The 24159-nt window shown below is 20.5% G+C and overlaps 3 protein-coding genes across 3 annotated transcripts; 2 read left to right on the top strand and 1 right to left on the bottom strand. All coding sequences in view use genetic code 6, as the record gives it.

The window, feature by feature from the left end:
• Positions 1–4211: 4211 nt before the first annotated feature.
• On the top strand, positions 4212–6349 carry TTHERM_00145590 (hypothetical protein; the record flags this gene model as incomplete). Its single annotated transcript, XM_001011199.2, has 2 exons — positions 4212–4510; positions 5386–6349. 2 exons carry the CDS (start codon positions 4212–4214, stop codon positions 6347–6349), a joined length of 1263 nt encoding a protein of 420 aa, XP_001011199.2.
• Positions 6350–15193: 8844 nt separating this feature from the next.
• Positions 15194–17311, top strand: TTHERM_00145570 (hypothetical protein; the record flags this gene model as incomplete). The annotated part of the gene is made up of 1 exon (XM_001011197.1): positions 15194–17311. The coding sequence occupies one exon, from the start codon at positions 15194–15196 to the stop codon at positions 17309–17311; it is 2118 nt and encodes a 705-aa protein (XP_001011197.1).
• Positions 17312–19492: 2181 nt separating this feature from the next.
• TTHERM_00145550 (hypothetical protein) lies at positions 19493–24098 on the bottom strand (the record flags this gene model as incomplete). Its single annotated transcript, XM_001011195.2, has 13 exons — positions 19493–19998; positions 20059–20398; positions 20460–20773; positions 20839–21090; positions 21153–21768; positions 21820–22304; positions 22362–22722; positions 22785–22850; positions 22903–22999; positions 23049–23098; positions 23150–23362; positions 23417–23878; positions 24030–24098. 13 exons carry the CDS (start codon positions 24096–24098, stop codon positions 19493–19495), a joined length of 3831 nt encoding a protein of 1276 aa, XP_001011195.2.
• Between the last annotated feature and the right edge of the window lie 61 nt (positions 24099–24159).

The raw sequence follows: 24159 nt of genomic DNA, 5'->3' as shown, positions 1-24159 counted from the left end.
TTGATATGCAAAAAAATAAATTTAGATATAATAGTAATAAGTGTAAATTTAATCTGTAATATTCAAACTAAGATAGTATTTGAAATATTATAATCATTTAAAATAAAGTTGTAAAATTAAATAATTTGTATTTTTTGATTTTAGAAATTTATCTTACAAAATATATTTTATTATTCCCCTAATAAATTTTGAGAGGTCTGTAATATCAAACACAAATAAATTTATATAATAAACAAATATTAATTAAATATCAGTTAAGCTAACCAATCAATCAATAATATCTTATCTTAAATTTTTGGTTTCTAAATTAATTATCATAAATTTTGAAATAATATTAACCATAGAACAGTTAAAGTGTCTATATCATTCTTTTGAAAATATTTTAATGATACAAACATAAATTATATTAGCACACTATTATTAATTTTTTCTACATATAAATTAGAATTATTGTTATAATTGCTAAATTAATATTTGCTAACTAATTTTATTTAATTTACAGTTTACTCTGAATGAATCTTTATTAAGGAGTGATAAGCTTTTAACCGAAAATTTTAACTGTATCAAATTACTGCTTAAATGTAATTGATTTGATTATTTATTTAGAAAATTAAGCTAAAATCAATTTTTTAGAAAAATATCAAAAAATGGATAGATATCTTTCAAATTTCGGCCATACAAATTAATTTACATTTAAATATTTAGGTTGTAATATATATATCTATTAATAGCTTATTTTTGATTACTTAGTATATTTTTACTATAACCACAACCAAACACTCCAATAGTTATAAAAAAATATATCCGCAGACTTTATTTGAAATTAGAGTAATTAAGAAAAATAGAAGGATAAATATTAAGTTTAATTTCAAAAGGATTACACACTTATTTTACATATTATTAAAATGAAATTGACCAGATATTAAAAGTTGCTTATTTATAAATATCATTCAACAAGTAAGGTCTTTTCAGATAGTAGTTCTAAGATTATATTCTAGAATGTGATTTGGAAAATTTATCTACTTTTTTAGATAAGGAAATAAAAATAATAATTTAAGTGTAATTTACACTCTTATTATACCAAATCAAATTCAGTTTAAAAATTATCGCATCATTAAATAAGAATATATTTTTTAGTAAAAACATACATAGACTTTCAAAAACAACTTGATTTAATGAAATCTCTTTAATCATTTCCTTAACTTTGTTTTATAATTGCGTTTAATATATTTTAGAAATAGTGAGTTAAATTTAATTATAATTAATTTGATTTCTTATTTTATATTTTATATGAAACGTGATTGTATCTAGAAGAAGAGATTAAGATATTTGCTTGAATGCTCAAATATTTTAGATTTAAGCTTGTGGAAATTAATTTAAGAATTATTTAACAATTTTTTTTCCATAAATTAGGGTTTTTAGATATTTAAAATGAAATGTAATGTAAATACTATCTATCATAGAATCATCTTAATTTTGAATATTCTTGCAAGAGCAATAATAAGTCATCTTGTATAAATAACTATTTATTAATGTAAAACTTTATTAATTTATTTTATTATGCTTGAATATTCAAATATATTATCTAAATGAAATAAAAAAATTCATTTATTATTCGTTTTTTTTCAACATACAAAGAATTTTAAGAAACTAGTTAAATAATTAGATAGTAATGTTCAATTATTAATTATACATGTATATATTCCGATCTGTCAATCTTAAATTTAAGCCATTTTTATTATATCCTATCATCTTAAATGATTAGAATAAGGAGAAAAAATTAATGTAAGCCAAATTCCTCAAATTATATATCCTAATTAATAATAAATTTTCTACTTATTAATTACTAATCTGATTTATGTAATTGAAATAAGTAGTTTATAAAAAAATACCTTACAATTTTTGATAATTTAAATTAATTTAGATAATCAATTGTAATATATATCTATAAATTCACATAAAACATTTAAAAATGTAAGAAATATTGAATCATATAGATTACTTACAACTTAATGGTATTTATTAGAAAAATCTTAATAAAAGTGGTGATTAACATAAAATTTTAAAAATAATAATTTAATTAAATATTTGAAAATCAATTCTTAAATTAACAATAAAGTTTATTGAATTGTAATTATTAAATTATTAAAATTACTTATGCTGTAAAGAATAAAAGTAATAATTTATTGCTGCTTTTAATATCATTTATAAAATTCATATAAATTAAAAAAGTTTGTCAATTTTATTTATTAACAGCAATTTAATTTGCTAATAGTAAGAAAATATAAGGTAAAAATTAATAAAAAATGAAAATATTTATTCATATAATGTAAATATTTTTTATTTTATCCCTATAAAATACAATTAATATAAATAACAAAGAATCAATTTTATTATTTAGTTTTAATTTGAAAAATTAAGAATGTAAAGATATTTAATAACTATTTGGAACTTAATTTTGAGAACTTAATAAAGCTAATCAAAAACAGGAAAACAAATGTAAATCTTATCTTAAAAATTCTTAAAATTATTAAAAAAAAGAGAGATTTTTCCTTTTGAATCTTCTTTTATTTAATTTATTTTTAATACTTTTTTTTTCTCTTATTATTTATGAACATATTTTTTCAAAATTATAGATTCAAAAAATAAATTTATTTGTTTTTGCTAAGTTTGGCTATCAAAGCTACTCTAAATAAATTAAAAAATAAAAATGATTTATATTAGCATAATTTATTATTTTAAATTCCATAACTTTTGCTTTTTTAATTTTTTAATGAGATTTGAACATTAAGATAATATTAAAAACTTTATGTTTATTTTTATGAACACACTCAGTTATAAAATTTTTTTTTTTATTATTAAGTGAATACTACAAATATTAAACATTTTTCATATCGACAATTGTATAGATATATTTTGAATCTATGAAAGTTGCATCATTTTTAGAAAAGAAAAATATCATAGTTAGTGGTGTGAGAAAACAAAAATTTATTTTATTTTATTTTAATCTAAAATATCTTAATAAATTCAGATTATTTATTTTGGATCTATTACATTTTTTCTCATATTATCAATTAAATGTAAAATTTTTACCAAATTATCTTCAATGTTACATAATAAAATTTAGTTCTAATAATATAATAATAGCTATATACTTAAAAAATTATTTGGGATTAATTAAACAAATAAAGTAATAGTAATTCTTTCGAAATATAAGGGGGTAAGGAATTTTAAGGAGTGGTTATTGAGAAGAAGAAAAAAAAATTAATTAACAATTTTTGTATTTTTGTCAAGTATTATAAATACTATCATAATTTAAATTTTAAATTTATTAGATAAATGTTATTTGTATGAACACTTGAAATAGATTTTTATCAATTTCAGTTCAGGAATACATATTTTAAGTGTATGTTGTTGTTAGATGTAACATACCTTTTAAGTAATATTTAAAGTTATCTAAGATTGTTTTTTAAAGGTTAATATAGAGTTAAAGTCTAATTTTAACCATGTCCATTTAGTAATTTCAATGTAAGATTTTGTATTAAAATAAAGACTTATTCACATCTTCTACTTAATGTAATAAATGGGTTTTTTTGCTTTATTTACATCTAATATTGATTTTATACTCTGTAAACAATGGAATTGTATTATATACTAAACAATATCTTTGATTCCTCCTATAATTTTTATAGTCATACTTAAAATTGAATTCTAATGTTTAATAAAATGTGCATAAAATACCTTACACTAAAACTAAATTTGCTTGAGTATCAAAATATTTGTTTGAATAAAAAGCTAAAATGGATATGCAATCTTATTTGTATTTACATTTAATAATAAGAATTTTCAAAATCATCAAAATCAGCGTAATTGAATTTTATTGTACGTCACTTGATTTATGGTTATTAACAAATTCAATTAAAAAAAAAACCAATTAACTATCCACCTCTAATTACAAACTATTTATTTATATTGGCATTCAATAATATTTAATTCTGAGCTCTTATAGTTAATGTGTTTACTATTTTCTTATAACATTCAAAACCAATTAGTTATCAGATTACTTATTTATAATAAATAAAAAAAGTAAAAATTTTTACTAATCAATTTTTGGTAACTACTCAAAAAATAAAATAAATAAATAACTAACTAAAATACTAAACACTAAGATTTCATTTATTCTCCCTCTCTCATCCTAATAATAACTAGAAATGAACTGCAGCTAAGAATTATCATTCAACTCAACTTAAGAGTCTTCATGCTTTTAACTAGATTATCCAGCAACACCCAAGGAAGATTATATGCTTTCTAAGTATCCATCTGAGATGAATGTCAAAAAGATCTAAACTAATAGTAAAAATTCAAATAGCAAGAAGCAATATGTCTTAAAGACTTGCCGCTTCACAGACAAAAGAATTTAAGAAATACCTTTCCCAAAGATGTTCCTCACTTGCTTAGACGTACTCATTGTCGAATCTTCATCTGAAATGGATAAACTCAAAGAAAATAGGTAAAAAAACATTTTTAATTATTATTAATAGAAACACATGTACTACATTTTTTAGAAATATTATTATTTTAATATTTTCCCCCTTAAATAGTACTTACTGAAATTGTCTAAATTAGTTTGCTAAAATAAATCAAAAAAATTAGAAACTTTATATTGGGAAATTTTTCTGTCTGTCTGTTTAATTTCATTCAGATCAGCAATAATCCTAATATTAAAAAATTAGTAAGCAAGAAGCAAATTAAAAATTTAGAAATGAAATTAGAGAGTAAGATTAACAAATTTTATTATTAACTTGTATTACTTTCTTTGTTTACAAAGTAATTAACCCACAAAAAGTACAAATAACAAATTACAAAGACTTTAATACAAAAGCATTTGCATTTGATTAGTATTTTGTCAAAAACTGGTCAATTCGCTTAAGGTAGCATTTATTTTATTATCTATTTCTGTGAAATTGGAATTGGGGAAATAATTTATTTACTCAAATTAATACATAAAAAGTAGAAATCACTTCAAATTAATTTGATTATTAAGTGGATATTTTTTACTTTACAATTATTTTGAATTAAAAATGTATTTACACATTTTCCTATCATAATCAATCATATCAAATAATTATTTTTTTTACAAGCTTATAATTCAATTACCCAATAGCCAAATAAAATTACACTCTTTCCTCAAATTAAATTTGTTTACAACAATTTCAATTCTAATTCAAACACTTAAATTGTTCAAACAATCCTGAATTGATGTAAAGTAAAAAAATTAAGAGTTTATTTTTCTATTTACAATTCTAAAAAATGTAATAATAATTTTTTTCTAATTTTACCCAGAAATAAACAAAATTATTTATTCTTATCTTTTTAACAATATAGATATCTTGCATCTTTCAATTATTTTAAGAGAGTAACAAATATAGAAAGAAAAATCTTGTAGGATTGGATATGTGTTAATTTAGAGTATGTGACAATGAAGAAAATCCCTATAAAAGTCATGCAACAACGTTTATGCAATTCTAAAAACAAAAAAGGATAAAAGGTTTCTGCCTTGTTAGAAGAATAGCTCTTATCTTACAATCATGCTAAGAAGAATGACCAAATGAAAAAAATGTCTCAAAAGTAGATGGAATAAGCTCTTTAATCTAAATTCTGCTACTTCCTAGAAATAGATCAGGACGATAACTAAGAAGATAAAATGGAGCGCCTAATTTATGATTTTCATGTTCAATCTATTTACTTCAGCGGTCTTTTGAGCAAGCTAGTAGCAGGAGATACATCAAATTTAATATCTTATATCTCAAGCAATGGCATTCCTGAAATTTATTCTGAAGATTTGAGCTACTTTGATTTTTGGACAGAGCGCCTTTCTAAATCAAACAAAACAGTATAATCTTCAGTTAAAACATTTGATAATTACAACTTTAAATGCCTTGAAAAAATTCGCATGTTCTAGCATGAAGAAAAAGGAACCCTATTAGTTTAAATATGTTTTGATTTTGAAACTCCCCTTTCTACTCCATCTTACACAGTCTCTGATATGACAAATATTTATAAATTCATGAAATCAGAAAGAAAATCCTTAGTTTCCCTTTTAAAGAGCTCTAAGGAAAATCTTTACAACGACCCTTTTGTGAATAGTATCTTTTAAGATGAAAAACAAAAGAATAGCCCTTTTAAGTAATAAATATTTTTGTAATCAAGCTTTGCGTCACCTTATTCCTCTCAAAAAATTAAATCCTCTTCATAACTAAACGATTCTCTAATGATCAATACATTTAGCGATCAATAAGAATTTAGTACTTGCGGATTCAAAGAATTAAGTGAGTTGTACTACTTCTGAAATCATTAATTTATAAATTCAATTTTCTTAAATAAGGTTACTGTAAATAAATATCTTAATAGAATAATATCTACTTTTTGATTTTTGCTTCAGTTCTTTATGATCCTTTCTTCGTTACAATCCTGATTCAAAAAATATCAAATTGCCAGATTTAATTAATTAATTAAGTTGAATTTTAATTCGAGCTTAATATTTCTAAAAATAATAAGAAAAATTATATAAATTTTTTAAACCTTACTTTATTATTAATCAAATTTTAAAAGCATTAATTAGTAATAGTCAGGTATATAACCTACCCAAAACTAAAAAAATAAAAAGAAGATTACTTTAAACCCGTATAAAAATTATAAACTATCCTAAATTTATTAAACTGATCAAAAAAAATACATAATTAATATTATGTATCTATTTTAATGTATCCTCCCTCTATTAAAATATATTATTTAAATATATAGTCAAAAGTATTTGTTTTGTTACTGTTATGAGAATTTTACTTTCAAAAAATTTACAAAATGCCCTTACTTCAGTTTATATTTTTATTCACAATTCAATCAAATAATTTATTATTTTATCCTTAATTTATTCACTCTAAATAGAGAGTAAAAGTGTATTATTGTGTTTGATTAAATTTAAAAATTAAGTTTTACTTTGTATTATTTATTTTTTTATTGTAAATTTTAATTTAGATGATAACATTGTAATTTGTTTTATTTTAATGTAAAAAAAAATTTGGTTATATCATTTTTTATTTATTAATTTGCATTTTATTTATTAATAACATATTTAATAAAAAGCCACAAATAAAATCTAAAATCTAAATCTATCTTCCATGATATTATTATAATTTCAATAAATAGATATATTTGTTTTATTTTTTTTAAAATCTTATCTCATTTTTAATTTTTACGAAATATCATTTTTAAGTTTTTTCTCTCTAATTTTTAACTTTAACCAAAGGAAGAAATAAAATTATCTCACCAATAATAATCATACGTAAGACTTTTTCTTTCAATATTGATGTATAATAAAAGATTGAAATTAAAAATAGCAAAATTAATTTCCCATTTTTTAGAAGAATTAAAATACGTAATAACATTTACCTACACACAACGACATTACATACAGTAACTATTTGAGAAAATTATTAAGTTTCAAAAGGAAAAATTAGTGGGTGCATTTATCTTATTAATATTATTTACTGTAAAACTTATTTAAGAAGTATTCAAAATCATTGATATTTTCTCTATAATTTAATTTTTTAAAATTTTATACCAATTAGTATTACCTTCTCTTAATTTACTTTTGATTAAGGGAGGTATTACAGTGTTTATTAATATGAAAATTATTACATATTAGCTATAAATTAAAAAGAATATATATGTATTTCTATTAAAAACACACTCACTCATCCATCATAAAAAAATAACTCATTTAAAAAAATTATGTGATTTTAAAAACTTTGAATATTATTAAATATACAATATTATAAAAAATAAGAATGTAATAATTATAGTTTTTTGTGATATATTTATAAAGGATTAGAGAAAATCAGTGAAATTTTCTATATATAAATCAATTAAGTATTCTTTAATTTCAATAAATTATATTTTTATGATTGTTATCTTAATCACAAGCAACACTTTTCTCACATCCGGTTCATGCTTAATAAAGTATTACAAAATAATAAAATAATCTAATGACTATTACTCTATCTCTTGGAATAGCCTTTAAATAATCACTATTACCTAAAAGTAAAAATTTAAATTCTTGATCACTAATCTATATGCATATTATTCACAAAATCGATTCAAATATAGAACAAAAATATCACATATTAGAAAAGATTGTTAATGGTAAGTAAAACTGAATTGAAAAAATTATTTTGTAAAAATATAATACCTTCTTTTGAAATCGAATAAAGACATTTACTTTTGCTTAATATTAAATACATATTTCCTCAAATTTTTTAATTGTAATATGTTGAAAAATTCTTAAGAAACTAATTTTTAAAGACATTTTTTTCAATGTAATAATTTTAAAAATTTGTAAATTAAAAAAACACACACACACACACACACACACAAACATTGGCTTCTCATTTTCTTGAAACCAAATAAAGAAATTTACTTTTTTTATCATTAAATATTTATTTCTCAACTTTTTTAATTGTAATATGTTGAAAAATTCATAAGAAACAAATGAATTTTTAAAGACATTGTTTTAAATGTAATTATTCGGAAAATTTGTGAATTTTTTCAAAAAAAAAGCACACAAAAACATTGGCTTCTAAATGAGTATTTTGGCATCTTTGTAATAGTGTAAATTGTAAATTGTAATAAAGTATGTTCTTTACTAATGTATTGTTTGAATTTAATATAACAAATTAATGACCAAACAATTACCATTAAACCTTTTATTTATCTTTTTTTTCAAGGTTTTAATATTCAGAATGTATATTATTTTTATAAGGTAAATGTATCAATTTAAAGTAAAGAAAAATATTTTTAATTTTTATTTTTAAATTAGTTTTATTAAAATAATAATATATTTCAATGGCAAAAATATATTTTATTCGTTTAGTCAGAATTTATAAATATAATATTCTAAGGATTTTGTTATATTATAGAAGCTCATTATAATGAATTTAATTGTAATTGAAAATTTTTAAGGCTGTTCGATTAATAAATATAATCATGATAAGCCCTACCACTATAAACATATAAATGTTTCTTCATAATGACTTAGTATTTTAAAAAAGCTAAAAAGGGTGAAATTAAAGTGACCGTTTACATACAAAAAAAAAAAACTCAGTATTCTGCATAAAATAGCAAGCAATTAGTGAGATAGGCATTTTTGATAAAATTATGTTTTAATTGGGAATTGGAAGCTATAAACATACAAAATTTTTCAGTATTTAAAAAAGCAATATAAAAGTGTAAGGCTCTTATAAATATCTTTAAAATTTGAAATCGCTATTTTAATTTTGCTGATTTAGATAAAGTAAGACCAAACTGATAAAATATTTATTTGCTTACAAAATTATTTATCAATAATGATTTATTCGCGCGTTCTGTTTTTTTTATTTTGAAACTTTAATTTTAAAGGAAAGTAATATACTTTCAAGATTTTTTTAAATCTTCAGGAATAATTTTCAAAAAAATTGTAAAGCGATAAAAATTAAGTATACTTCTTTTGTCTCAAATGAAAGTATGTTATTTGTCAGATAAATAATGCTTTGTATATCGAAGTAAGCTAAACAAATATTTAATCTATGGTAATTTGTGTTATTTGTTAATATCCATTTAATCATTTATATATAACTAAATTTTAAAAAAATTTTTTAAAAATTAGTCTTAACTTACTGAGCTTAAATTGATAAAATAGGATAATTATATTACTTTTTTATTTCAAGTATGTCAACATTCAAAACTGAAATAATAAAATAAGTATTTTTCTTTAAATAAGAAGCATGATTAGCTCATAAGGTATTTTATCTCTTATTTTTCTAATACGCGTAATAATTTTATAGATTATTACATTTAAATTTAACATATCACTAAAATATTTGTAAAAAATCTTTTCCGCATAAAATACATTATATTTTGGAAATTATTCAATTTTTTTTCGAGAATTATATTGTTCAAAAATTAAAAGCATAATAAAAAATCAATAAAATTTTGTAAAAAATCTCATTTTTACATATTTATTTAAACAAGATAGTTAAAATATTAAAGTAAAGACTTACTTATGAATTTATAACGAAAATATTTTTTTTATTGCTTCCATTCCTAATAAAAGAAACTTTAACTTTTTTTAATTCTTCAATTTATATTATCTTCAAATAGAAATTCATGTAAATTATATTGATTAAAATAGAGAAGATGAATTAAATAATTAATGGTTTTGAAGATTGATTTTTTTTTTTAATGAACGAGTGTTTATTTAATTTTGTTTGGTTAATTTTTTTGAATGTAAATTAAAAATGCTATTGCAATTAGAAGCACCTTAAATTAATCTGTAATGAGGATTTTGTAAAAAACTCATAATTTCTAATCATATATTTTATATTATCAAAGTATATAAATTATTTTTATGGAGTACAAACTATTACTAACAAAAAGGATTCAAATTTATTTTTTTGTTAAAAATAGTAATAGTAAATTAAAATATGAAGTATAATAAACCTTAATGTCATATAAAAAATGAGAAATTGTAACAATAATTTTTTTATTTGATACTTGAACTGTAAAATATAAAATAGAATTTGATTAACTTTTATTTTTTTTTAAATAAACACAAAAAATCAAAATGTGTATTAAATATAGATTAATTTATAATTTTTTTTTTAATTTGCTTAGCAGTTACTATTATACTTTTTTCTTTTGTTCATGATCAGGCGTTTTTATAATTAATTCATTAAAATATAATAAATAGTGGTAAATAAACAAACATAGATTGATTGATTAATTAAGTTATTTTCATAACTATGATTTTTAGAACCTACCCTATATTATAAGTCTATGTACATTTTAATGTCTATAATAAAATTTGATTACAATTTTTTTCACCAAATTTAATTAGTCGAAAAATGGTAATACTTAATACTAAAATCCAAATTATTTTAGACCAAAGTTAAATTTATAACACTTAGTGAAGTGAGTTTGAATAAAAAACTTTTATTTTTAAACATGTAGACTGAGCAATAACTATTTTATATTTTTTTGAGTACATATAACTATTTTTTATTAAAAATATTTGAAATAATATTTAAAAAAAGTAAAAGCTCATCTCAGTTTTTTCTAATTTACACTCTTTAGAAATATTCATGATCTAAGATGACCTTTAATATTTTTTTCATAATATTATCTTCTAAATTGTTGTAAAATAAATGTTACTAGTGATGAAATTCAATTATATTTCAGCAAAAAATACTCAGAAACCAACTCCAGCCAAAGTTAAAAGATAGATAGTTTCATACCTTAAATACTAAAGCACAAGCAATAAATGAATAAGTTAGTGCAAAAATACAAAATTTAAGTATTTCAAATAAATTGAGAAGCATAATATTAAATAAAAAATATCAATATATTTATTAACAAAGATTATGCTAAAATAAAATTTACTTATTTTTATACAATAAAAAGAGGAATTGCGTTTGAATTCTATTTTAAAGCAAATTTTATTTAAATTTATTTTAGTTATTGTGATTAAAAAATATTCCTTTCAACAAAATTATAAAATTTCCATATTTTTAGATTTTATTGCTTCCAATCTTTTTAATTTTAACCATTATATAATTGGAATTATTGATTTCTATTATTACTAAAAAATAAAAATATTTAAATATTTTTAAATTTAAATTTTATTTATGCTAAGCTTTTTAAGATAAACTAAAATTAACATATAAGCTAAATTGATTGTATTAAAATAAAAAACTCATAAAATAAATACACATTATTTTTTTGATATCATTTATATAAAAAATATTTTTAATTTTTAAACATTTTTTAGTTTTATTTAGTTATTATTAAAATAATTGTTATGCTTATATTTTTTAAATAGAAAATTTGTTTTATTTTTTATAAAATAAATTTATATTAAGTATTATTATCAATAAATTAGATTATGCACAATCAATCAATGGTATTTCTAATTAATATTTGTAAAGGATTTTATTTAATTCTATTAATATAATAACAAATTTTTTTGGTTATTTATAAATAAAACCTTTTTTTTTTATTTTTAAGTAAATTGTTATTAAATAAGGTTATCAATAAATTATATTATTTTATCTTAGTATGCTATTTTATTTAATTTTACTAACAATAGAGTAATAAAAAAATATTTAAAAATTTTTTAATTTGATTTGAAAAATTTTTTATTAATAAATTTTGATATTAATAAATGTAAACAATAAAATAGATAAACTTATCTTTGGAAATCATTTTACTACTATTAATGAAAATATTTGATAAAAAATCTATTAATTAGTAGAAATTTAATAATAAATATTTTTTATATTTCTACAAAATAAATTTTTATTCATTAAAATAATCAATCAATTAGATTAATTTGCTTTTTAAATCAATTTATTCAATTTTATAAATATAAGAAATATAAAAGATTTTATTTGGCAATAGCTTGTGCTTTTAAAGAGATAATAAGCCTTACCAATAAATTAATTGAATTATAATTACAAATCTTATAAATCATTTAATATAATAAGTTTAATAAAAAATATTAAACTGATTTTTAAAATCTTTAAAAATTTTATTTGGTAATAAAATTATTTATAAATTGAAAATACCTTTTATTACAATAAATTATTTAATATTCTAAATAAATTAGATTAATTTATAATTATCATTCATTTAATTTAGAAATAGTAATAAAAAATTATCATAATAATATTTTAAAATTTTAAAGATTTTATTTGGAAGTAACTTATTGTTTTGTAAATAGAAAATCCTCTTTATCCGAAATAAAATAAATAGTTATTTGTTAATAATATCAACAAATTAGATTTATTTTTATAATTAATTTTAAGTAGAAAATCTGTATTAATTTGTTATTAAGTAAATTTGTATTAATTAATATTATTAATAAATTAGATGAGCTAATCAACATAAACCATTTTACTTATTTTTTATTGAATTAAGTTGCAAAATAGTAGTTGAAATTTATTCAAAAAATAAAGTAAATTTTGTAGAAATTAACTTTTAAAATTAATATTATTTTATAAATTAGCTATTTTAGATTTATTTTATTTAATTCGAATTGAATTTTTCTGAATATTTTATTAAAATTAAAAATTAATTCAAATACAATAAACATTAAAAAATTAATAATATATATTAATAACCAAACAAAAGAATATTGTGCAAATTCAATAAAAATTTTTGGTGTGATTAAATATTTAGTTTAAGTATTTTAGAAATTAAAAAAAAAGACTAAATTTTATTTTTGTAATTATTTTAATTTTAAAAAATATTTTTAATATTATAATTACGAATAAAAATTTAATTTAAAATATTTTGATTAATGATAATATTTGCTTTATTTTTTCTTGTAAAAGATAGGATACAATTTGAATAGTATTTTGAAAATTATTAGCTATTTTAAATTATTTTTTTACATTTGTACTCATATTAAATTATTAATTCATAGGATCCGAAGTGTATAAATGAGGATAAAAATTAATTCTTTCATTTTCGTCGATATGAATTAGAAGGAAAAATTAAGAAAATTTAATTAAGACTTGATCAAGGAATAAATAAAAAAAATTTGTAAGCAAATTTTGTAATTAAAATCAAAAATAAACACACAAATTTCTTTTTTAAATTATAAAGTAAAAATTTTATTATTTATTATTATAATTAAACAAGTTATATTAGCTTTAGTTTCTATAGTGTGAAAAAGTTTATAAATTCTATTTTTAAAAAGTGAATCAAAAAAAATATTTTACAATCAAACATATATTGGCTGAAATATATTTTTTATTATTTCAGTAAGGTTTCAAGGAGTATTTCTTTTTTCTTACAAATATTTATTAATTTGATTTTTAAACCTTATTTAGAGGTATTAAAGAAAAGATTTTCAAAAGATATTTTAAAAGAATTGATGATATAATATTAATAACATGATTTGAAAGCTAAAAATATATAGATAAGATTTGTATTTTTAACAAAGTATAATTGCTAAAACAATTTAAATAACATGAATTGATATTATTATGAGAAACTTATTAAGTTGTATTATCAAACAAAAAAAGTTTACAATACTTTAAAAAAGTGTAATCTTTTTTTCATAACTTGCGTGACTTTTATATTGCTTAAAAAATTGTATTCAAAAATAGCTTTATGTATTTAAAAAATTTTTTAGAACATTTAGATTGAACAAAAGCAAAAAGAGAAAAATATGTATTAAAATTGTAAAGTAAATCCTTTTGAACATTGATAAAATTAAAAAATATAATATTGTAAGTGTTTACAACAGAGAAACATTAATATAAATGGACAAATTTAAGAAAAATATCTTCAGTTTAATAATATTATTAAACCACACATGGTGAGAAAAAGCGAAAATTATATAGATCGCGTCATTTGCTTTTAAATCGTAATTTATATGACTAAAGATTAAAAGAAAGAGACTGTCTGATAATATTATTAAAAAGGAAAAGTAGTGGGGAGAAATTTTATTACATGAAAAAGCTTTTTATCTGCAATATATTCCTTAAATAATATTATTTAAAATGAAGAAGTAATTGTTTATTTTTATTTGTTTGCTCTTATTTAACAATTTCGGAAGTGAAAGTCTAAGTGTAATAATATTATTAAACTAAAAAATTGAAAATAAAAAAAGGTGAAAAACACATTGAAAAACAATCAGAGGCGAGAAAAAATAATACAAAAGTAAATTTTTTGAATTTAATAATATTATTAATTTCTTTTTCTTTCCCATTTTAATTTATTTATTGATTCTTTACCTTAATTTTCCCTTTTCATATTTATATTTTCTCTATTTTTTTATTTTCTCTTGCATACAAATAACCAAGCAATCTCTTTCAAATTTCATAGTATCAATACAATTTTTTTCACCATATACATGCATTCATGTCTTTGAAAAAATATGAAACTTTACTTTAATTAAATAATAGAGCTAAACAATTAAGACATTTTCGCTGTATCACTAACAATTTTTAACATATTTGTTTTCCGAACCTTAAAAAAACTTGACAATAACAACCTCCACATTTACTGAAACTAATAAAAAAACATAAAGACTCCTTCATTTTTAAAGTTATTCCAAAGCTTTTTATTTCTATCTAACAATAATAACTTAACCATGAACAATAACTCAAGTCAAGCTAAAAATGAGGATAGCTTTGAATTCTCAACTAACTCTGAAGAACAAAACTTTTCATCAGCTTAGAAACCTTTCTTCCTTTCTTCTCCATCGACATTACCTCTCTAGGGTATTAGAAAGGTAAGTGATGCTGCCCTAGAATCTTCTGAGCTTTTTATCTAAACTTCCTAACGTAGCAAGTAGAGTAGTCAGACCCTCGAAGAAACCGAGAACAAAAACAGCTAAAGTGATTAAGGAGATAACTTGTCCCTATAAAATAGCTTATACCATGATGGATAATAAGAAATAAATGAAGTCCTGATAAAATCTAAAAAGTCTAATGAATCAAAGACCAAAACTCAAAAAGATTCCATTGTTGAAAGTGCAAAAAAGAGTTTAAAAAATAAAAAATCCCAAAAAGGAAAAACTCAATAAAAAATTGTTGAGAAAGACTTTGGAGAAGATGGGGATGACAACAATGACTTTGATGAAGAAACTTCAAGCCACTTATAAATATCTAATAATATAACTAAAAAAAAAAAAATAAGAAAGGCTTGCAGATTTAACTATATTGAGCACTACATCAGCCACCATTAGCTTTCCCACCGTATAGAAACTGATGAAATAATATTTGAAAATGAGTCTTTCATTCCAACTAACTACTAACCAAATTAATATTTTAATGATAACCCAATCAGCTTCTTCACTCTTGTAAATATCCATAAAAGAGTTTAAAGGACTGAGCATATTTTTAATAACAAAAAGAAAAATAATGGTGCTACAGCAAGTAAATCCTCTTCTCTTAATTCAAATAACAAAGGATGTTTAACTACCAACTAAAGCTCTCAATTAATAAAAGATCAGTATTAATCATAGAACATAAAAAGTACTTCATCTTAATCAATTTTACAAGGAAGTTTTAATTAGAACAATAACAATAATACTAATCAATCCATTAAACAAGTTTCTAATAAATAAAATGGCAAGCTTAACTAGTCTGCCAAAAAAACCAGCAACAATACTCAATAATAAACTCAATCGTCAAATAATTCTAATTTGCTATCCAAGAAAAAAGACTATGTTAATATCTACTTTGAAGACAGAACCCATTTCTAGAAGAGTTCCTTAAATTAATTTATTAAAAAAATTAAATCTCTTCCTGGTAAAGGAGCATCTCTGTATAGCGAAGCAATAGAAGATTTCATACAACACAAAATATCTCTTTAAAAAACCGTTTCTTATGATCTTCTAGAAAACTTTATTGAGGGATTAGGTAATTTCTATTTTTTAAGAGTCTTCAAATAAACTTCAACTGACTTAATAATTGATCACTATACATTGTCTTCTTCTCTCATTAGGCTTCTTGGTTTTGAAACTTCCACATTTTGCTCTTATGTTACTTCCCACGGAGTTCCTTACATCCATGATGTTACTGGAAACTATTTACAATATATAGCTCGCTGCATGAAATCTTGGGTGCGCTCAAGTGAAAACACCACCATTGATGCTACACTTATATGCGCTGACTCTCTTAGGATTGAGTGTTCAGAGAACATTTATACCCGTACATTTCATAATGCTGAAAAAGAGGAGTACTATTTAGTGGAAACTCATGTTTTTCGTCCAAAAAAGAACGACAGTAAAGATTACTTACTATCAGATGAAAGGATTAACATCTTCTAATCCTCTTTTGAGCCGATTTAATAAAAGAACAACTAATAATAATCATAATAATCTCAATAAAGCAATTTAATCAATCTCAATAGTGAATCAAGACTAAAGCAATTAGATAAAACATCTAAAAGAGCTATAGAAAATGGCTTAAAAGAATAAAATAAGAATTTACTCTATAATGTTTTAGAAAATAACATTAATGATGCTAATGATTTACTTTCATCACTGCTGTTAAATCTTGCAAAGAATTAAACTAAAATTGAATTTGATGCCACTAATTAATCATAAGTAAATGATAATAATGATAAATATTTGCAACAATTTAAAAAACTAAATTCAAAGCGCAAAGTCTCTGAATCCATGCTAATAATTAATAACAATAATGAATTTGATGATTCAGAAAAAAAAATATAAAAGAAGCTTTGCAAATACAGACTTATTTGAAATCTTTAACTAGCTAACTAACTAACTAATTCTAAAGTACTACCGAACTAGCAGTTTTGATAGCAAATTGGTTTTGTCTCAAAACTAGTTTAGTAATCAATTAATGTAAATCAAAAGCAATTTTTGCTTTGTATCTTAATTTGCTTACTAATTTCCTCAATATATTTATAAAATTTCTTATTTCTTTAAATTTTAAAATTAATTTGGAAATATCTTTCTATTTTATTTTCAAATACTCTAAATTATAATAAACCAAATAATTTCTTTTACTAACCATTACTACCAAAAAACTCTGATAGAATAGCTTTCTTTTCAACTATCTTGATAGAAAAGATCAAATTAATTATAAAAATCAGTTTATATATATAATCATTTCATATTTTAACATTAAAAGTGTTTTGGGTAAGCAAAAATTAAACATATAAATCTATATAATTTTAATTATACTTTTAAATTATCAGAGTTGAACTTTATATAATTTAAATGTATAACAATATATTAATATATTAGTATTTATTGTATCACTATTAAATTAAAGTATTTATCTAATACTAATAAAAATTAATTAACTTTATTTTCTTTTTTTTCAGATAGTAATATATATAAACAAACTCATGTAAATACTTATAATAAACAAATAAAATATTATGAAGAATTAGAACAAGTAATAATTTATTTTTTTATAATATTCTTTTTTTTATTTTTAAAAAAGTTTATAAAATATAAGTTTAAAAATAACAAATATTTATTTTATTCTTATTCTAATAAAAAATATTAAAATTTTATAAACTGTTTATTTTATTTAAACATTAATATTTTGAAACCTAAAGTATCAAATTAAAGATTGACCTTATTAATAGGAATAACAAGTGAAGAATATATTTTTCCTCCTTTAATTATTTTTTATGAATAATTATAAAAAATTATTAATTTTTAAAATTAAATTTATCAATAACTTATTTTTTTTAAATAAAATCTTATTTATTATTTTATAAAATAAATTTGTAATTAATATTATAAATAAATGGCAAATAATAATGATACAAATTATTCCATTTTTTTAGTAAAAAACACAAATAAATTGTATACATTTTTGGTTTTCTTAAAAATGTTTTTAAAAATCTTTAAAAAGTTCTTTGTTTTACTAAAAATTAAATGCAATAAATTTTTGATCAAGTTTAGTACAATATTTATATTATTTTATTTTTATTTGAATCTTATTTGATATTTTTATTTTTTTCATTTATATTTTTTATTTTTTTTTTCTGTTAAAAATATTTATTTAATTTTTTTTTAGACGTTAGGTATTTTTTTTCTTTTAGATATTTGAGTTTAAGCTAGTTATAAAAAAATTTTCTTTATCAAAGAAAAACAAAATGCAATAGTTAGTAATATCGTAAGCTAAGAAAGAGTTAATATATTTAAGTTGAATTTTAAAGTGTAAAAGAAGGCAATTTAGTTATCATTTTAGAATAATTTTGATAGGAAGTATTAAGCTAGGTTTATCAATCAGAAAAAAAAGTTTATGGTTTTTGATGTGATGATGATTTGGAGATTTTGATTTTACCAAAAAAGGCCCAAAATGTATCTAATATTTTTTTCAAAAACTTTCATTTAAATTTGTATGGTAGTCATTTTCATTCGAGAAATAATCTTAAGCAACCACAATTACTAAAAGCGCTCATATCAAAAGATTGAGTTTTTATTAATGAATTAATGATGAAAATTCATTAAGATAGCTTAAAGTTTGGCTTGATTTAGAATCAAAACCTAATTGTGAAAAGAAAAGATATTTACTCCTAATGCTAATGACTTTATTGGGATTAAAAACTATTTTTTATTTCAAATACATTTTAAAGCTTTTATATGAAATTGCTTAATAATTGGCTTGTTTTTGATTAATAAGCAAATTAATAATTATATATTATTACTTTATTTACCTTTAAGCCTGTTTATATCTGCTTTTAATTATTTTCAATATTATAAAAATTAATTAATTTTTATTAGTAAATTTTTATTTTGATTTATTTGCTTCATAAAAAATAAACAAAAATCTTTTTTTATAGTTTTATAAAGCTAAAATCTTAAATTTTTTATAATTTTTTAAAACAAATTATATATATTATTTTATTTATTAAAAAAAAATACTACTTTATTGGATTTATACATTTTATAATATTTTCAAGATTAATTATTTTAATTTAAAGTATCAACTGATTGTTTCTTTTGATTTTTATTTAAGAAGTTTTAGCTGCTCATTTGTGAATTTGAGGAGTCTTAGCTTTCACTTTAATCGCTGTTATCCTCAATTTTATTTTCATCAAATGCACTTTTATACACTATGGATACAGCCTTTTTAAGTACTTTTTATTTACGCTAAATCTATTTTATTTATGAATTAACTATTATTGGTTAGCTTATTTTGTTTAATAGAATTAATTGTTCTGGGATACACAGTTTCTGCATATACTATTCTTCAATAAAGAGCCTCATTTCCATTTTGAGAAGCTTATAAGCAAGGAATGATCTTGACTTATAATATTTTCTATATTAAGGATATTTCTTTGATAATCCTATAAATGATTCTATAGACATAATTAAACGTCTATGTATATATTTATAAGCTTGAGTCTCAAAGAATATTTTTTATAGAGTTTACTTTTATTTATTCCATAAATTATCTAATTCTATTTTATTTATTAAAATTTATAATTAAGTATAAAAATGAAAGATAAAAAAGAATGTACTTTCTATGATTTCAAAATCAAAACTAGTTAGATCGTCGTAGTAATTATTATCTGCAATATTTTTAAATTTAAAGTCATCTATTATTTAATTTCTATTACAAAACCCAACAAATGTTTGTTTATCCATTTTTTATTTGGCGCTAGCTTCTCTAAATTTAAAAAGATTTTGGATTGCTTTATTGCCATCTGCAAATCCAAAATGCTTCTAAATAAACATAAATTGTTCTTCTGTTATCCTCTCTTAGTCATTTAGAGTAATGCATTCAAATATTGGATTATATTGTTTATATATAAATAGAGAGTGATCTTTAAATTAATTTAGTACAAAAGACAAAATTTCCTAAAATATTTACAAAAGAAATATATTTAAATAAGTTGCAAATTAAATTAAGAGAGCTTACAATAAACTACATTTCTTGTTCTTCTGGTTCAGGAATATCAACAAGGTTATCTCTATCATTGATATCATCGTCACTAATATATGGCTTTAGAAGATGCATAACAATATCAAAAATTTTCTTATCTGGAAGATATGAAGATAAAATTGAGGGTAAAAACTTATAAATGAGCGTCGTATTTGTTTTTAATTGAGAATGGATCACTTAAATTTAATTATTTCCTGATTGATTTTCCACTGCTAAATAATAAAGCATCTAGAGATATATGTTTAAATATTCTGGTTAATCGTAAAATTCTTAATTTGATCTGCAAATACCTTATAAAAAACAACAAACCAATTAATTTAATTTTGCAAATTAATCAAAACAATAAAATATTTACCAAGCAGAGAATTAAACATTTATATTTCTTCATAAGATTTTGGGATTATTTAGCATTTTTCAGCAATTTTTTTAATTTTAGAAATACTTGTTGCAGTTTTTGGATCAGCAGAATTTCCTGTAAAAAAATCTCTTAGTAAGATACACAATGGCTTATTTAATTTGTATCCTTTTTTCAAATTTTAAATAAATTCATAGTAAATTGATTATAACATCTTCCTTATTTAAATCACAGTATTCTTATGTGCAATTGCTTTTTTATAATTAAATAAAGTACAAATTATTCATAAATGGAACAAAATAAAAAATACTTACTTTCTTAATTAAATGTTGAAATTTTATTTGAATGTTATTGTAACTACTCTATTGCTTAATACGTTTCAGAGTCTTGGATATTTTATTTTATTAAATAATCTAAGCTTAGAGAATTTTAACTAAATTTCATGCCAGCAGTACTACTTTTTACAATTTTCTTAATTTTTTGTATTGATTTTTTACTCTCAATATATTTTTTTTGATCAACATATTAATTGAGTCCTTAAGAAATGTTCATTTAATTGTTTTGAGCTGGAGTTGAGGCTAAAGTAAATAGTTAAGTTACAATTTAGGATTATCTTCTTTATTGGACAAGATTTTTAGCTTTTAAACTCTCATTCAAATTAGAAAAACTTTAATTTTGCTAAGATTAAAGTATAGGTGAGGGTGCATCTTTTTGACTATGTAACATATTTAGCATTATAGAGGCTCGCTTTTTTATTTGTGTAGCCTGTTTCCTTTAATTTTCACTTTCGTTGATCATATTTTAAACGTTTTAATGGTTTTAAAATGGTTCTTTAATTTGTATAGTTCCAAAGGAAGAAGAACTATGATTTTTTGCTCGCCCTTCGTGCATAGAGCTCACAATATTCTTAGTTGAGGGAGAATTATTCTACTATCATTTTAACAAAAACTTTAAATTAATAAAAATTTAAAATGAATTTACTTCCTCTTCTTCTGTTGAAATATCAAGCTCATCTAATAGTTAATTAATTTTTTTTTAGTCTTTTAATAATTCTTCAATTTACTGATCTTTAACTACTAATTAATTCTTTAGCTCATCATATTCCATGCCTTACTCAACCATATTAATTTAAAATTTTACTTATTTGTTTTAAAGTTATTCTAACCTTAATTTAATCTCGCTCGAAAGAGATTCAAACTACTTTAATGTTTCTCTTGTAATTTCTACAAAATTTGTTATATTTTATTTTGGGTTTCTTGTTTCTATCTTAACAATCTTAGTATAATCTAGTATTTTTTTGAGAAAGATTTTCAATTTTTTTTATGACTCAAATTCATAATCGTTGTCTTGATTCTCGTCAATTTTTAATTCAGGTATGCTTTCTTCTGTGTCATTTGCAACTGCTTAAGATGGAGATTTAAGAAGAGAAGACATTGAAAACAAGCTTACTCTACTCTTTTTTAAACCTTTTATAAATTTTAATAAACCTTTTAAATTGACTCAATAAATACTAATATAATTACTCTGTTTCTTTTATTAAGATATCTGATATTTACTAAGGCTTGGAATATTTAATTCTTCAAGAGAAGTCCTTTTTTGATCTTTACTTTCTTAATAAGACAGCTAATTTGAATCGAATTCTTCAGAGATTTAACCATCAATTTCTAGCTATTTATTACTTGTTGGATCTACTTTTAATTTTTTAAGGTAAACAGTCTTTAGTTTCTCAAAATCCTCTCCTTTTATAGCAGTCATATCTGTTTACACAAATTAGTTTTTTAATTATTTAGGATCTGTTTGAGTTTACTGCTCTAAAACTTAATTTTCTGTTTAGATTTCTATTGATTTTTTTTGGTTTAGGATAACTTGAATTCCTTTACTAGTCTATATAGATATTTATATGAGTAAATTATATTGATTAAATGATTAATTAAGTGATGAATTACCATAAATCTATTGTATTCTGTTTCAGTTTCCTAAGAAATCTTTTTAATTTCCTCTACCTAGGTTCCCTAAGTAAAAAATTTTTTTTAAATTCATATTTATTTAAAATAAGGAATTTACTTTTTCTTCAAATCTTATTTTTCTCCTCTAAAACATCTATTTTATATCTTCGTCATCATCTGCAGATTCATCAGAATCAACAGGTGTTTTCCCTTAACTTATTGCAATAAAAATAAAAAAATTTGTTTTTAATTTTAATAAATTACACAATTTGCTGCATAAATAGCTCAGACTGTTTCTATGTTTACTCCTTTAACTATAAAAGTAAAATTTAATAAATTTTTGTATAAAATAAAATTTTATGTACTTAAATAGATTCTTTTATTCTTTTGAAGTCTAACTTTCTTGATAATAGTCCTTTTGTGGCTTCCATGTATTGCTAAAGGAGGTAATTCTCCTGCTCTTATGGTAGTTTCCCAGTATTAATCATTGCTTGGATGTACTCTTTTGATGTTTCACAATATAAATTGTTGATAGTCTGTTTTTCATTTTTAAGCGCATTACATAACTTTTGCAATCTCTATTTATAATTTAAAATTTTATTTAACTTTGCCTGAATTTAAAAATATTTTACTTTATTTAATTTTTTCTCCATTCTATATTTTTTTATGACTATCTCCAATTAATTTTTATTAGTTATATATTTGTTATTATTTTCTTCATAGTACTTTTATGATAAAATTAATTCATCTTTGTACCTGTTATGCAGTTATTTTATTGAATTTATAGTGTCCCATTCTACTTTATTATTTTCTTTTGAATAAAATTCTACTACTTTCGTTGCTACCTCTACGTGATTATTCCAAATTGTCTAAATTAAGTCTGCTCTATCTTTACATTCAAGAGATATTTATCTAAGTAATTCACTTATGCAAGCATTAAAAACTAGTTGTTGCTAAGTAAATAATTTATGAAGCGATGTATTTTATTTAGCTATTCCATCAAGAGATTATACCATCCACATCTTTATACTTTCTACCTCTTTTCTTTTTGATAAATACTCATTCATTTTATATTGACCTTGGTTCTACTATTTCTGTTTTTATTTTATTTAGGATTAGTGTTTTAAAAAAATATTTTGCTCAAAATAATTAATTTAATTTGATTTGCATTTTATTCAAATGAAATAATTTACTAGTAACCACAAAAAATTCTTTAAAATTTTAGATAGAAATATTATTTATTACCTATTAATTCATATATGCAATAGCAAGGTTATTATTTTTATAAAAAGACAAGTTTTAAGGGGTTATCATCTGTGGTTGTTTATGGACTATTCCATCAATAGCCTCAATGCTATCGATTCATTTGATGTCT

This window comes from Tetrahymena thermophila (genome assembly GCF_000189635.1).
Source record: "Tetrahymena thermophila SB210 genomic scaffold scf_8254747, whole genome shotgun sequence".
NCBI classification, from domain to species: domain Eukaryota; phylum Ciliophora; class Oligohymenophorea; order Hymenostomatida; family Tetrahymenidae; genus Tetrahymena; species Tetrahymena thermophila.
The sequence above is the reverse complement of the archived record's forward strand: the minus strand, read 5'-3'. Positions and strand labels throughout refer to the sequence as shown.